This window comes from Asterias amurensis, chromosome 12, assembly GCF_032118995.1.
Source record: "Asterias amurensis chromosome 12, ASM3211899v1".
NCBI lineage: Eukaryota > Metazoa > Echinodermata > Asteroidea > Forcipulatida > Asteriidae > Asterias > Asterias amurensis.
The window spans coordinates 19189233-19205510 of record NC_092659.1 but is presented as its reverse complement, the minus strand read 5'-3'; the positions used below and the strand labels follow the sequence as shown (position 1 = coordinate 19205510).

The 16278-nt window shown below is 37.5% G+C and overlaps 2 protein-coding genes across 6 annotated transcripts; one reads left to right on the top strand and one right to left on the bottom strand.

Annotated features, from left to right (window-relative positions):
• Positions 1 to 540: 540 nt before the first annotated feature.
• On the bottom strand, positions 541 to 4498 carry LOC139944976 (spliceosome-associated protein CWC15 homolog). Of its 3 annotated transcripts, none has more exons than XM_071942183.1 (7): positions 4384 to 4498; positions 3137 to 3437; positions 2571 to 2683; positions 2023 to 2132; positions 1696 to 1788; positions 1127 to 1233; positions 541 to 676 (listed from the first exon to the last, which is right to left on the bottom strand). In XM_071942183.1, exons 2-7 carry the CDS (start codon positions 3268 to 3270, stop codon positions 550 to 552), a joined length of 684 nt encoding a protein of 227 aa, XP_071798284.1. In that variant the 5' UTR covers positions 3271 to 3437; positions 4384 to 4498; the 3' UTR covers positions 541 to 549. The 3 variants fall into 3 exon arrangements, with proteins under 3 accessions (XP_071798284.1, XP_071798282.1, XP_071798285.1); XM_071942181.1 differs by lacking the exon at positions 4384 to 4498 and adding an exon at positions 4092 to 4199; XM_071942184.1 differs by lacking the exon at positions 4384 to 4498 and adding an exon at positions 3783 to 3801.
• LOC139944975 (cyclic AMP receptor-like protein A) lies at positions 4228 to 16256 on the top strand. 3 transcript variants are annotated; one of them, XM_071942179.1, is made up of 12 exons: positions 4228 to 4411; positions 5105 to 5157; positions 5537 to 5648; positions 6103 to 6163; positions 9204 to 9291; positions 9651 to 9740; positions 10669 to 10707; positions 10838 to 10916; positions 11120 to 11250; positions 11711 to 11858; positions 13115 to 13250; positions 14380 to 14515. In XM_071942179.1, the coding sequence occupies exons 1-11, from the start codon at positions 4289 to 4291 to the stop codon at positions 13238 to 13240; spliced, it is 1050 nt and encodes a 349-aa protein (XP_071798280.1). In that variant the 5' UTR covers positions 4228 to 4288; the 3' UTR covers positions 13241 to 13250; positions 14380 to 14515. The 3 variants fall into 3 exon arrangements, with proteins under 3 accessions (XP_071798280.1, XP_071798279.1, XP_071798281.1); XM_071942178.1 differs by lacking the exon at positions 13115 to 13250 and having other exon boundaries at positions 14380 to 16256; XM_071942180.1 differs by lacking the exons at positions 4228 to 4411; positions 13115 to 13250 and adding an exon at positions 4836 to 5015 and having other exon boundaries at positions 14380 to 16256.
• The last annotated feature ends 22 nt before the right edge of the window (positions 16257 to 16278 follow it).

The window sequence follows — 16278 nt, the reverse complement described above, 5'->3', positions numbered from 1 at the left end:
AACAGTGGGTGATATTTTAGATCTTTTGATTTAGTTGCATCAGGGGTAAGAGTCATTCCCGACAAAAAGCTGACAGTAGAATCCAAGGAGAATGTTTAAATGATGGCATTTACACCTTTGGGTAACCTCTGGGGTTTTAGATTTCACAGAGCTTTTAGGAACAGTTTCCTCAGCTAGCTCTTGAGTAATAGATGAACGAGCAAGGTTTCTTTGAATGTGAAAAAAAAAACCCAACTGATTTTCCTAACCAGGCTGACTTTAAGTCTTACTTGAGAGAAATTTGTCATCCCTGTTGTAAGGTTTCTTTATTGAAAACAAGATTAAAGATGATGATCCATTCCAGATGGTGGATATAATTTAAGTCTGTCGAAAAGAACTTCACTCTATGCTTTGGTTTAAAGAATCCCACACAAATGTTTGACAACAAAAACTAATAAATGCTTTATTTTAAGAGGTTATTTTTGTTATAAAATAAACTTCAATTCATAATAGTTTTCATGGTGAGTGGAAAGTTTGTTTAAGTTTTTACAAAGTACGTTGACCCTGACATCAGTGGATATATTTGTCCATAAATCTCTTGTGGAATTCCGACCGGAGCGTGTCGTTGATGAATTGTTTCTCCTTCTTGTCATCCTCTCCTCTCGCACAGTTCTTGAAGACAACATCATCATCCCATCTAAACAAAAAATAATATTACTGTTATACTAACGGTTTTCTTAAAATATTTTTATTTTTGTATAAGCGATCACCATGTAGGCATAGGTATCATCCACTGGGAGCCAGGTTAGAGAAGAATGAAGGTTAAAACACATCTCTACTTGTCTTACAGTTCACCTTAGTACATTTATTAAATATTTGTAAATTAGTATTGGTATTTGTTTGAGTGTTTCAGATTTTGAATTGAAAGTCACCACTTGTGACGAAAATTTGCTCCAGCCAAATAGACCATTAAAAAAAAAATGTGTTTAGTTTACAACTCAGAAAATAGAATAAGCTGTTGTAAATTGCTACCCTAGCAGAGTCTTTGTAAAGGCTAAAGGGTGATGGTTAATCGTAATTTTTTCCACAGAGTTTCAAAACCATTTTGTAACTAATTTTGTTGTGTCCCGTCTTGTTTTAGACAAACCTTTTAGTGACTTTGAAGTCACTCTTGTTCGAGTTTGACATCAGTGGATTGCCGCTTAGAATATTCTCTGTTCTAATTTTCTCCTCTTCAAGTTTCTTCTCTTGGTCCTATAAACAAAAAAATAATAATAGAAGGATAAACATAACTTACTCAAACAGCTTTCAATGTTGATTTCAAGTACTACAGCAAGATTGACTTTTCCCCCCATTGTTTACAAAAGTCAAACTGGCCTTAAAAAGTGGAGCTTAAATAGCTGTTTCTGGAGCCTCAATGAGCAGGGTTTTGTTTCTCAAAGCTGCATTTCCTTCCCACCTTTTATATCGATTTCATGTTGCCAATTTGATGAACAAATCTCAACGAGATATCGTTAGTGTTTGATAATTTTTGCTGCTTACAGTATGCGCAAAAAATGTATTAGTAAAGCAAGTTTGCCTCTGAAAACGGAACATTTTCACCCCAAAGGCACGTTAGCATATAATGACATCATTTTCTTGTGGTCCAGCCATGATGTTGTTGATTTTATTCTACTTGCAGCTTGACCTTTAGTGACCTTTGGTGACCTTACTGACCTTTCTAGCCTGCTCTTGGGATCTCTCTTTCTTGATCTTGTTAAGCTCAGCGAGCAGATCAGCTGTGTCATCATCGCTGTCGGAGGAGTCGCTCTGAAATGTCATCAATACATAATGTTACTTTTGATAATAGTAATTTAGTAATTGCTTGTTAGAGTTATTTGCTTAGCAATAAATTAATTATGCACTTGGGCTCTTGACCTTATTTTCCTAAGAAAGATTTTGTATGTGCTCAGCAAAAGACAACCCTGACATTACACAAATGTGCCTAAAAGTTATGGTTTTGTAGTATGGTTACAGAAGATAAGAAGAAGATGTCACACTTACATCTTCATCATCATCTTTATCAATTGGATCATCAGCATCCAGGTTTGCTGCTGGGATTTGTTCAATACGTGGTCTCTTAGCACTGCCACTACTCACACTACTTGAAGAATCTACAAGTTAAATAAAAACAACAGAGATGGCAATGTTAAATGATAAGTTAGTCATTCATTAATTTCAGACAGTTCTGACTTTTTAAGACTAAAAACAACAAAGCCTCTTAACAGAGAGCCAGAAAGAGGCGTTATGAAAGTAACAAATGACATGCACACTTTCTAATAGGAAACAGTTCGACTACAGAATTCTATCCCCTATGAAACATCAAGTCTACAAAGTGTATAAATACTTCAATTCAGTTCAATTTATTTATCATGTGAAAACACATGAAATTTGCTTCCACTTGTACAGCACCAAAACATTGATTTAGAAAAAAACTGTGAAAAAAAATAAAAATGCAACTAGGAAATTTTGTACACAAAGGTAAACAAAATTGATATCACAACAACAAGACGAGCCATTAGAGGTTTTTTTTATAATGTTAAATAATTGACCTCTATTCCCACGATCACCCCTCTTCTCTCTGGCTACAGCTCGTTCTCTCTCTTCCAGTTCTTTACGGAAGTCACGACGGCTGACGTCATCTGATGTTTCTTGTCCACTTTGCCTGAAACCAAACACAACTTTATCTGATCAAATGGAACTCCATGAGTCTACTGATGAAAACAGTGGTGAGATTTACATGTCAAATATCATTGTATGATTTGCAACCACTATATAATTGTATTTTGTGTGTAAGTATTCAGGGTTTGCGCTTAACTTTTTCAGTGACTTGCCAGCAAGACCAGTTAGCTTGTCATTTGAATAGTCTGTCTGCTTTTTCTGTAGTCCATATTTGAAATGAAATATGGACGCTTTCATCACTGAATTAGCAAACAGGACCACTTGGAGAGATTTCTGACTTGTCCCCAGAGGTTTTAACTGGCATTTAGCCAGAGGACCACTGTTACGGGCGAAATGTGGTATTGGTTAAACAAACAATTTATTGTAATATTGAAACATTTAACATGAAACGCACGATTAAGATGGGAAATGACCAGGGGCATGATTGATAGTTTACCTGTATTTCAGTTTGGTGTGTGCTGGTAGATCCCGACTAGAGTACTGCTTTGACATAGCACTCAGGTCACCCCCTTCACCCTTTCCTCGACCTCCCCGAGCAGGGGCAAAGGTCGGTCTGGCAGCTGTTGTCATCTTGCTTGATTATTAATTCGTCACAAGTTTAAAGTTAATGTGTAGCTTTGAGTCGCTTCCCGTGAACTGTTCCAAAATCCAGTGCAGAATCCTTACTGCTGGCTGCAAGCAAGTCGGTGTTATGTCTTGATTACGAATCCCAACGTCTGCAACAGTTGATTTAATATCTGAAAGCATCAAGGCTCATCATGATTAAAACAATATACATGCAAACAAATTACGCAGAACGATTTGTCTTAGGAGGGCCATTCAAAAAGCAGTTTTAACTTGTACAGTATTAATAATGACCTTATTTTATTAACATAAGTTACAACGCCTTAGTCCCCACCACAAATAAATAAAAGTCAAATATATATATAAAATCCAGACAAACGAACAAATAACAAAGTCTTGATTGATGCCACATATTCATAGCATTAACAATAATTCAAATCTTAAAATTAATTGGGATTCAACTTAATTTTTATTAAAAAAAAACACACGGGGCATTTCTGTCAATGTAAGCATTTTACCTTTTTAATCTACCATGATCCATTTAGAAACTAAAGAACACGATTCAAAAGTGTAAAATGCATTACTAATGTCGGTAATGTCTAACTAAGCCATGAATGAAACGCTTATTGAAAGAAAAGTTGACTAAGCGAGCGAGACGGCGCGTTGAACAAAAAAGGCCACAACTAACTCAGATTTTCCAGGCTAAATGAGACGTAACGGACCCTGTAGCTTAAAAATATCTATTAAAAAGTACAAATTGTAGCATCGCCTGTAATATTTATAAAGAAAATGTGTTACTTCTATACAAAATAGGGGAAAATACCCACACTTCACGATCAACACAATTTTGTCATGGACGGCGCCATCTTGAAAATAAATTGGGTCAAAGATTATTTCGCTGGTACCGAACAATCTGACATCCTCTAGCATTTACATCAAAGGTTGTACACCAGTGCAATCAGTGAAAAACCAAAATACACAAAATCAAAAGAGCAGAAAAATAAAGGAGCACTACAAAATAATCATGACGGCCGAAGTCGATTTAGGTGCCGATAATTTCACCTCGCCATTCGATGATGGTGACTTAATGACAACACTGGCACCTGGAACAACTTGTACCTTATTTGATGGACATCAGGGGAAATGTGTAAGTTGAAACTGGTTGAAATTCTAAGCTGAAAAAAATTATGAAAGAAACTAGGCTAGACAAGTTTTTGGCAGCATGGAACTATTTTTGGTATGGAAAGAATGTGTCAACTGGCCGAGGTGGGCGGCAACTCAGCCCCGGTGGTGGTTAGTGAATAGTGGACAGTTTTCCTTTTTAAATTATGCAGTTAGTATACTAAAAAAACATGTTTTTGTTGTTGTTGAACAAATTTAAGTTGAATTTGAATAACCAGAGAAGTTATGAAATTAAATTATATTAATTTATTTGGCCATTTGTTGACAATGTTTGGTGTGTGGAGGATCCGATGGATACGTAGAGCACAGCGGATGAGTTGGAAAAATTTTACGACCTCGCCACCACCTTCCGGCCTTTGTTTTTTTTTTTTGCACCTGAGGATGTAAGGGGCTTGGTTTGACACAACTACTGTGTTGCAGTAATTGCGATTGCGGACCGCCGTCGGCAGGAGGGATTACGCTATCGCAACTAGTGTTGCAGATGTGTTTGATGTGTGGTTTTCTACCTAGAGTATACGTCTTTACTTAGCCATAGCCAGGAACTATTAATATTGGGATGTTTCTCGATGGTAGGTTATTCTGCATCACTCCTTTGCTTTTACTTTGGTCTGACAGCGTGAATTATTATAAATAACTGATGATTTGATGAATTTTTCAGGATGCGGTGGTTGGAGTCAAGAAAGCAATGGCAGCATTGTCGCTGGTTGGAAGGTGAGTCAACAAAATCAAAAATATTTGATGAGCAAAATTTTAAAATTCGCCCGCCATCATTTCTGGTAATTAATTTTGAGAATATGGTGGCCTAGGGATTCTGGGAGATTGTGATTTTGTGTTAAGCCATAGTTGCTAGGCATTGGCTATTGGATTATCTACTACACCTTGTTTTGTAATTGAGCAGTTGGGACTTCCATTTTGCAGTAGTGCCATTTAATCTAAACTGACTAAAAGGGAAATAAACTGACTAAAAGGAAAAGTTTGATGACCAATTAAACTTCTGTGCAGTCAAAACTTTTGTTGCAAAATTTTGTAGTTTGTGATCATTGTGTTGTTTCTTGTTAATTAATTAAGGTTTGTTTCTTTTTTCCCGCAGTGTATTTATGATAGGAGTAATCTGGTTATTCAAGAAGCATGTAGTGTTTGTACAGAGACTGATTCTATATCTGACTATCGCTGCTTTCTTTGACAGTACGGCTTACTTAATGGTAAGTTTTATTCCTCCTTAACTTATTCTTTAATGATTAGAAGACTGCTTTAATGAAGACTGTATTTTGTCTTGAGAAAGGTCTCCAACTTCCCTTGTTTGTAAAGTTTAGCAAAGTGTATTCGTTGCTACTTGAACATCATAAGTTTAGCAAAGTGTATCCGTTGCTACTCGAACATCATAAGTTTAGCAAAGTGTATCCGTTGCTACTCGAACATCATAATTTTCCAGTCATTATAACTATTCAGTGTGTACTTAACTTGTTCAGTTGGAATACTTTGCTATACAAGAATGAAATTGTTAGATGAAATCAATGAATGCAATTGTTCCCTGCCATTGTTAGAGATCTTTGCTTGAATTGTTTTGTTAAATTTCAAAGTATAATTTTTCAGAATTTAAGTGTTGTTCCAGAACTGCATTAATTCGTTAATTATTACTCATTTCCATGATTGTAGGCTAACGTTCAACCTGATGGTCCGCTTTGCGACTTTGAAGCTTTCTGGCTGTCTTTCTGGGGTATGTTTATTTTATTTCAAGGAATAATAATAATAATAGGTTCTTTTTTAGCATTTTATCTAAAAGGGCGTATGAAAGCACTCAGTATTTGTTCCCTACATTTGGAGCTAAGTGTGGGATTTAATCCTGTATAGCATCACGTGCAAGCCTCAACCTTTCCTGCGTAAATCAATACTAGTAAAGCTAGCTCAGTGCAATTCCTATGGGCTGCTGGTCATGAGTGGAGCCTGCTGGGTGAAGTGGGTGTGACTTACAGTGGAGTTATATCTCACTCTACAAACAGGATTTGATATTTCCAATTCAACTTCCTCTTTTGCAAATCATCAGATAACAAATGCTTACCGTAATTTTCGGATTATAAACCGCGGTTTATATGTTGATTTTGACATTTTTTTGAACTCCTGCGGTTTATTCTCCGGGCGGCTTGTAAGCCGACGTATAAATATTTAAGAGAAAAACGGCATTTTTTAAAAGAAAGATCGTTCGTAAACTATTTTAATAATAATGTTTTTTTTCTTCAACGAGAACAAAAACCTGCCTGTGTGATGACAAAATCCTGTTGAAAATCCCACCACAATTGTATTCCGAACCGTGTTTCCTTTGTAAAACGTTTATCAACCGCCCTCAGCTCCCCCTCACTCAGCGCAACTCGGGTTAGACTAGACTGGTGCCCGTCTATTTATCCTAGCGATCTGTACATGCTGACGTCAGACATTCAAGCTATACTCGTGTCTCAGCGAAATAGACTCGTCCCCTGTCTATTTATCCCACGATCTTTATATACTGACGTCAGACATCCAGGCTACACTCGTCGTGTCAGCCGGCCAGCGGTTTCTTCAGGTCAACCACGCACAGCAGAATGGTGAATGGACGTACGCAAAGAACTATGCCGCGCCGGGGGTCAAACAAAACGTTTTCAAACCGCCTGATTGTTGAGTCCAGTAACATTGGGAATTTTATTTCCAGGCGGCGCAAATATGATGGCGTAGCGCAACCCGTCGGCGAACATCGCTCAATACGGTGCCCCCCAACATCGGTTGTGCAATTTCGAGATTGAGCAGCGCAATTAACAGATTGCTAGCTTTACGAAATCGCATGTGTACATGTGCATAATGTGCACGCTGCAGGATACATTACTACACACACGCTACATCCGTCCGCCCGTCCGTCGTTGCAATATCTGTTGTGGATCCTCGTTGTGGGACTACAATAAAAGGGAGGGAGAAACAACCACTTTTCTTATTGAAAGACCCATTTCAACCTTATTTCCCGTCTACTCCGATGTTTAATAAAAGTGAATCCCCTGTCCTTATGATTACGCAAACAATAAGGTAGCGTATTTTGTTTCAACCGCTATACAATAAACGTGAGGGAACAACTTTAGCCGTCCCCATTATTATTTCGTTTATATTTTATAAAGGAATTTTTTTAGGAGCTGTTTACATGTTTAAAAAATGTTCCTTTAAACATTGTAAACAGAAACAACAGTCATAGACAACTCTCGTTTGTGTTGTGGTACATGTAGCCCTGAAAAGGACTGTTTGGTTTTGGTTTGTCTATTTTCTATTTAAACAAAACGGAAGGCAAAGGATTCCTTGGATATAAATCTTCGCACTGTTTCTTTATCACTGCTTCTGCAGACGAATCCTATGTTGAAACGATAGTCAACGCACTGTCTGAAGTTAATTTTTATTGCAACACGATCTCACTTACCTACAAATAAAGTAGGATTTAACTTTGTCAATTTTTAAAACTGTTATTGGGTTTTTTCAGTATCACAATAATAAACGTATTTTCAGTTGAAACTTTCATCAATAATTATCCAACACAAACAATAATGTCGTCCCGCAAAGGGGGTGCTGCCAGCTTACAAAAAGAATACTATCCTATAATAGATCATTTCAATTACGATCAAGTGTAAACTTCAATACATTTCTACGCAATTACGACGCAACTCCCACATTGCGGCAACTATACAAGACTGACTGATGTGCCGCCCGCCTGTCACTGCACATCGCCACAAAGAGGACCGCAAACAAGCACGGCCCCTTTGTGTGTACGCATGCGGTGATTGGCCGTTTGATGATTGGCCGTTGTTGATTGGCCGGTGATAGTTCCATTCATAAAATCTTGGCTCGACTTCGGACGGATCGAGTAGAGCGGCTGCCCATTGTACAACGAATAGCTTGAACGTCTGACCCACGCTTCGAGGCTCGGGGCGCAGTCTAATCAAACGTGGACAACTTTTGTCTACAGAGGGCGATGCGATGCAGGGCAAAGTTCAACTATTTCTCGGTGTGCGTTGTCGACCGATCTTTGATTCACGGACAGTTTGTTCCTAAAGAAGTTCACAAAACATGGTCAACACAACCGATCATCAAATCGCAAATTCTTGAAAAGGGTTGTTGATGGAAACAAAGTATAACTCAGGACTGATAGTGTGAGATAAAAAAATCACCCGTAACGCGCGGCAGGTTTGCGTACTTCACTTCCGTGTTTTGAGGTTAGTTTTTTTCATGTTTTTTATTTTTATTTTGGTCGCGGTTTATACGCCGCGCGGCATATACGCCACACCTAAATATTTTTTTGTATATTTTGAGGAAGTGCGGTTTATACGCCGCGCGGTTTATAATCCGAAAATTACGGTACTTCCTGTGAAAAATAAAAAATGCAAAATTAAAATCAAATTTTTATGTTTTCTCGCTCTCTGAAAAAGAGGAGTTGGCTGAAAATTTCACATGGTTCATTTATTTTAATGCTGTTGCACATTTCTTTTTTTATTCTGGATGCATCTACAAAAGTTTTGTTAAAAGTATTGGGTTAATTATCGGACATGATGTACCGATCTAATGTTATGTCTTTAAAAAGTAACTTACTTTGTTGTTTAGGTGGCAAGCAATGTACTCTTCAAGCATTGTGCATAAAATTTAAATATTTTTGTATATTGAAATTTGTATTTATGCATGAACAATTTTGTTTTAGAAACTTAGATTAGATTTATAATTACTTGCTTTATTTAGAATTATACTTTTCTTTCTAGATTGGGCCGTGTTACTATGGGTTACCTGCCTCACTGTCAACCTCTTTCTCATAGCAGTCAAAATGATAAGAACAGATCGATATGAAATGTAAGTATTACTTAAGTTTATGAATTTCATCGAAAAAGTAATATTCCTCTCAACCTTGACTGTTAACACCAACTTTACAAATGCAAAGAAGTTAATCGATGATGCTCAGACCCTAGCAGAATCTTTCTCAAAGGCTAAATGACAACACAATAAACATAAACAGGTTTACTGGTGTAACAGAAGAAACGAAAGAGAGATAGGCAGAAAGCGCACAGAAAAAGTAATGGATTTTACAACTCCTAAATAGATGCAAAGTGTTTAATGCAATAAGATAGTTAACAGCCTCTTTGACCCTAGCAGAGTCTTTCTTGAAAGCTAAACAAAAATCAGAAATTTTCCCAAACTATTTGATATTACAGATGGTACCATGTGGTATGTTGGACTACAGCGCTATTTGTGTCTCTACTTCCATTTATTGGAGACAACTATGGGCCAGCCGGGGCCTGGTGGTGAGTAAAAATGTCTCCCTCGTTGGTCTGAATTTGAATTATATAGTTGGCAAAGCATCTAAGTGGAAACATCGCACTAACTTGGTTGTGTGACAAACTTTCTGCAGAACTTGTCAGAATCTTTCCAGAAATTGTTGTTTTCTTCAAAGGTGAACTGTTTCCCTTAAGACTGTTTTGAATTCCTATACACCTTTAACTTACAGGTCTTAAAGGAACACGTTGCCTTAGATCAGACAAGTTGGTCTATAAATAGCGTTTGTACTGTTTGTTATAAAATGCATTTGGTTGGAAAGATGTTTTAAAAGTAGAATACAATGATCCACACAAATTTGCCTCGAAATTGAGTGGTTTTCCTTTTACTTTGCGGACTAACACAGTCGGCCATTTACGGGAGTCAAAAATTTGACTCCCATAAATGACCGACCGGGTTTGTCAACGAGGTAAAAGGAAAACCGTGCAATTTCGAGGCATGTTATTGTGGATCATTGTATTCTACTTTTACAACATCTTTCTACCCATATGCATTTTACAACAAACAATTACAAATGCTTTTCAACGACCAACTCGACCGATCCAAAGGCAAGGTGTTTCTTTAACATTTAACCCTGATGATTCAGAGGGTTTGGTATTTTAAACCAACAACCAACATTTCAGATTTTTCCTTAACATCATTCTCTGCATAGCAAAAAGCAAATTAGGGCCACCGGTTGCAACATTGTGACTTTATTGAAGTTGGGTTTGTTACCTGTGCTTCTGCTAAGCAATTTTATTCTGTGCTAAGCAAGTTTTTGCGCTCACAGACTTTAAGAAATTGGGACCTGATCAGCTGATCCCCTGTACTGTGCAAAGTTTAGTGTGCTTGCCTGTTTGCTCTTATACCACAATGAAGCTGCATGTCTAATTTCTACAAATGTTTTATTGTCTTTAGCTGGATCAAGGAGGAAGCAACTGCCTGGAGATTCTTTGTGTAAGTTGGACAAACTTCTTATTCTCATCCTTTTTATCTTCATCTTCCTTGACTCCAACCCTTAGGACCCAAAGGCTTTACTTCAATGATATTTCTGATGTATAAATACTATTGTCTTAATTTGTTTTAGGTGGTATGGCCCTTTGTTCATCATCATCATAGCAACATTCATCATGTACAGCTACATCATCTACGTCTTAAACAAAAAGGTAAACACACTATAGCTACCTTGGCCGCATTTCATAAAGCTGTTTAGCACATAGAACTGTTTAGCGCAGAAAATATTGCTTAGCAGAAACAAGTTTCCTGGCAAAATACAGTGTGATGTATGATGTTTATGACTGGTTCCCTTCTGTGCTTTTTTTCCTTCGCAGTTTTGTTGATGTTTATTTTCCTTGTTGTTTTTATCCAGGTCAAGAGTTGGCAGGGTACATACGAGCCCGAGATTGAAAGAAACAGACAGATTCTGAAAGCTGAGATTCGACCACTTCAAGCTTATCCATTTATCTATCTAGCATTGTCTGTATTCCCGTTAATAAACAGGTAATGGTGAAAACATGGCCTCGCCTCTCCCTATAAGCCTATTCCATTTTAAAATTTTGTAAATCCTTAAAAATATGAGGCTCAAGTCCAGCTTCACTACTCACTAATAAATTCAACCCAAGTTGTGCCATTTAAGGCCATTCTGCTCTTTTGGATCTTGTGAGCTTCTATGTTGTGATATTTATAGTTTCCTGTTGGCAATTACATAGGGTCATCGATACAAGCCCTATGGGTTTCTAGATGACCCTCTGCTCAAAATGTATTATTTTCTTCCAAGCTATTGTTTCTTTACTTATTGTTTACTTTACTGGAAGTTAGTAAACAAACAAACAAACAACCAATATTTATCATGGAATATCTTTTACTTGAAAAAAGTGGCCTTCCTTTAAAGGAATTGTTTTTTCTTCCAGTTTTTGTTATAAGAAATTAATAATTTTTGTTTCCAATATGTTAATTGTAGAATCCAGAATGCAGCTAAGCCTGGTCAGCCTGTGTTTGCGTTGGTGATTCTACATGCTTTAACATCTCCTCTACAAGGATTGGTTAATGCTGTAGTATATGGAATGGATAGAGAGACTCGTAGTAGACTCACATGGATGCAGATTAAGGTAAGACAAATCCTACAAAGTCCATCTCATCACCCTGCTTAAATTTGGTGGATTTGCTACTGTGACCAGGGCCTGATTGCATAGATATGCTTTACCACAAAAGTGGCCAAGCGCAACCAAAATTTGTTTACCAGAATGAGATTACCAGCCAACTTATCATGTCCCGTGTATAATTTGTAACTGGTATCCTGCTCATTTCTGCTTAGCAGGCATTTGTTCAGCAATATTTTCTGCTTAAGAAGTTCTATGAAATTGGGCCCAGTTTTTAGGGGATCAGGTTGTCTCAGCGGGTTCTTTCCCCTTACACCTTTGTGGACCTGGTTCAAATCCCACCCAAAACCGGAGCCTTGCATGTGGTTTGGGTGTTCAGTTGCTACCTGATTGCCTGGGTTTTCCCTATTGGGGTTTTCTTCCAATTTACTCCTGGGTGATGAGAAGCAATTATGGTCAATAACTGCATATAACTTTTTTTAATGACCCCCACTACCAGCATTCGTCAAGTGCATTGATACACTGCTTAACTTCAACATTCTTTTCTGCTTTGTTAACTTAAATACTAACTTAGTCAGTCATTGTTGTAGAAATAAACACATGTTTTGTCTTTGTGTATCTTTGTCTATGTTTCTTTATTGTTGGGTAGTTTGTGCATAATAGACTTGTATAATGCTGTGGCTATCTCTGTCAGACACCCTGTGTACATCTGTGGCAATGTTAGTACTATTCTGCATTGTAAAGGGATCTGACTAAAACTTCCAACGTCGATTTGGGGTACATTTGTACAAGTGAATTTAAAAAGGAAATGTGGGAAGGTAGTGTGTTTTGCTCTACCAGTCAGGCCGTAGTGTATGTTACCAATGCCTACTTTACATCCTTGCATAGTGTGAAGCGGATAACCGTGTTTTAGCCCCAGGAGTAGTTGGCAACATGCTCCTGGTGCCAGTTGATTTGGGTTGGGAGTCCAAATCAGTTTTGTGTAGCCCTCACCTTGAAGTGTCCAACGGCCTTGCGAGTTGGCTATCTCAAAAAAAAAGGAAACAAATTAATTTTGTTTAAATGCCTTCACCAGGATAAACGTCTTCCTAAATGAAAGCATTCAATTTTGATTGAATGACGTCAATTACTATATATTGTGTGGGCTAACTCTTTTCTACCCCCTTCATTCCTTCCCAACCTCTCTGCTTACCTCTACCCTACACCTCTCGTTCTGGTTCCATGTACATTCACCCTTGCCACCAATCTCCACTTTTCATCGACAGGGGGCATACCAGGGTCGTGCGGCCCACCAACAGATCCGTGAATACCCACTAGTGTCCGTGCCGGAGACACCCGAACTTGAAGACGTCAGCCCTCTGGCAATGAAGCCTCTAAAACACTCCATGTAAAACTTAAACAGTTAGTATTTCAGCAAGTTTGCGTGGCCTTGAAAAAAAAAAAAGATTGTGAAATATGTGTTGAGAATTCTCTGTTTCAAAGCTTGTTATGATGTCTTGCCTTTGTCACTGTGGTGTCACTCCCTCCCATGTTACGATCATTTGCACTTACTAAATGTAGTTATTTTATTTTCGCTTGTTTTGTTTTGATTGTTCATCATTTCTTTTCAATAGTAATAAACAAACTGGTAATAAAACAAACACCGTCAAATCAGGCTTGGCATTTTTCTCAGCAAGTTCAAAGCCCACATTACCTTGGTTCTTATGCCCGGTAGTCTCACTCAAAATTGTTCTCTTAATAAAACACCTTTCAAACAATGTAAAAAAATAACTTTTAGTAGTTTTACTTCAGATCTTTCCTTCTGTTTAATCATGCAACCATTTTCTGGTGCCTTGTGTCTGTTATTAATTTTTCACCCAGTACGCCCTCCCCCATTTATTATTTTCCCAAACCGGTGATGCATCTTTTCTTTTTCAAGATTCTGTAGGTGGTGCTTGCTTCCATGGTTGTAATTATGTTTAATTGATTAGCATGAACCATGTATTGCTTTATTGTTTTAGTTTACCAAACTCTCTTATTTTTGGCTCAATTTTGTTTGCATGAACTTAGCTTCAATGAAATGTATAAATATTTCTTTACAATGAGGGTAGACTGTAACTCCATTCATAAAGTAACCACCAACCCGTAACAAACCCACATGAAATACAGCGACAATCTATGAAGTAGTATGGTTGTTAGTTTGTCAGAGGTACTTTTTCATGAGAAATTAGAGTCATTTGTTCCAAACTGCTTACCAACCAAAAGGACCTATGGTATAAATGCAAAAAAATAGTTAATAACCTGGGCCGAATTTCATAGAGTTGCTTAAACAGAAAATAGTGCTTAACTATCTCTGCCCAGCAGAAATGAGCAGGATACCAGTCACAAATTGTACATTTGACATGGCAGTTTGGCTGGTAACCTTATTCTGGTAAGCATATCTTGTGCTTAGCTAACTTTCTGTGCTTAAGCAGCTCTATAAAATTAGGCCCTGACATTTTGACCCTAGCGCTTAGCAGAGTCTTACATTTTTATGCTTTTGTTTGTGCAGAGCAATTTCATCAACCGTCTAACCAAAGACACCCAGATCAAGGAGTACCCACTACCTTCTGAAGATGAACCAAGGGTCCCAGATGTTCCTGCCCAAATGGAAGGAAGCGACGATAACCTGAGATCACCGGCTGAGGTTCACATCAGTGAAGGATCGGCAGAACGAGACGATGTCATGACGGATATCAATCTATCAGGAGACTCGTAAGAAGGAACTTGACTCTTAAAGATGTTAATTTGTTAAATTTGCATCAGGGATAAAGAGTATTATTTAGTTTTACCCTTACACCGATGTGTGCAAGTACTGTATACTCAGTTCTGTCCAGAGTTCTGTGAACAAAAACACAGGCAGTTTGAATCTCATATTTTTTTTTGCAGTAGGTTCACTAATCCAAATCAAGGCCCAATACATAGCTCTGCGTACCACTGAATTCTGTGCTTACAATCGCCATTCTCCGCTTGCTGTGCAAGCACCAGATATCGGCGCTAGTAGCTATGCAAGGGCAGAATACCTAGTAAAGTCGAGTAGGCACAGACACAAGTAAATGTTTCCTGCTAATCTGTGAAATATGCTTGCGCAAGATTAGCACTGAATCTTTGCTTACGGTAAGCAGAGCCATTAAATTGGGCCCTGAAGTATTGACCTTGATGTAGGTATCAAAGATGCCCAGTTGAAATTGGAACACCTTGATTGTTCCAAGATATTCATCAAATAATTCTCACTGCATAATATGTTTGTGATTCTCGTTCTAATTGTAACGTTTAAAATTTGTTTAGATTTACTCGAGCTTATTATTCTGCAGACTACTGGTTTCAAACCACGTTGATAGTTGCTGATTGTTTAATCCCTTGTGCTTGATAGACTAACTGCCAAAGTGATTCAATGTCTTGAGCCTCATAGATTAGTGGCTGAAATTTAATCCCTTGTGCATGATTGGTGGATAGTTGAACTCAGTCTCAAACCTGGTAGAGAAGTAGCTCATGTTTAATCCCTTTTCTGTGATTGGTGGATAGTTGAACCGCTTCAGTGACCCAGAGTCTCAAACCTGGAAGATTAATGGCTGATGTTTAATCCCTTGTGCTACAGTTTTTCAGAGTCTCCCATTGGCCAGTTTTAGTGCTTTCAATAATAATCAACCAATGAAATTAAAGTATATCTGAAAACCAATTTCTAACTAATCACTGCACCCTCCTTTGTAAAAAGTTGCTGCTCTTTAAAAAGCTTTATTATAGTATTAAACTAGTACTTGGTTTATCAGATATAAAGAGTGTATTTCATAAAATGTGTATGTATGTGAGTAACTTGTTATTTGTATTTCAAAAATAAATTATGGCAAAGAATTATTTTTAATTTTACACACCCTTTCAGGTCACTTTTGTTTTTTATTTTATCAAACACCCCACTATGATGAAAAAGATTTTACAATAGTTAATTGTAAATATGTTATTGTAAATAATATAATGAAAAAGTTTATTTGTTTTGTATTGTAATAATTGCTAACCTCACTGTTGAACATAAAAATAAAAGTAGATTGTAGATTCATATCATTGTTACATCATAGGGCATTGTCACGAGGCAACTTTTACAAGCAACTTGGAGACAACCAACCACACTGACTGCAGTGCATGCTACAGGACCACTTTGGTTAAGTGCATAAGTCATTCTTCAAACAATGTCTTACTATTCCCAAGAATAAGATGTGAACATGGAAATGAGAATGCCTTTTCTTCTTGGAGTTTGCCTGGAACTGGTTGCTTGAAAATTGCCTCATGGTGACATGGCCTTAAGACTACATGTATAATTCAATTTTCAACGTGCTGTTAGGGATCTCAACTTTTGTGTCTGTGAATTTAAATGGTTCTTTCAGTCGGTATATTTTCCCTCCTTTATACAAATTAA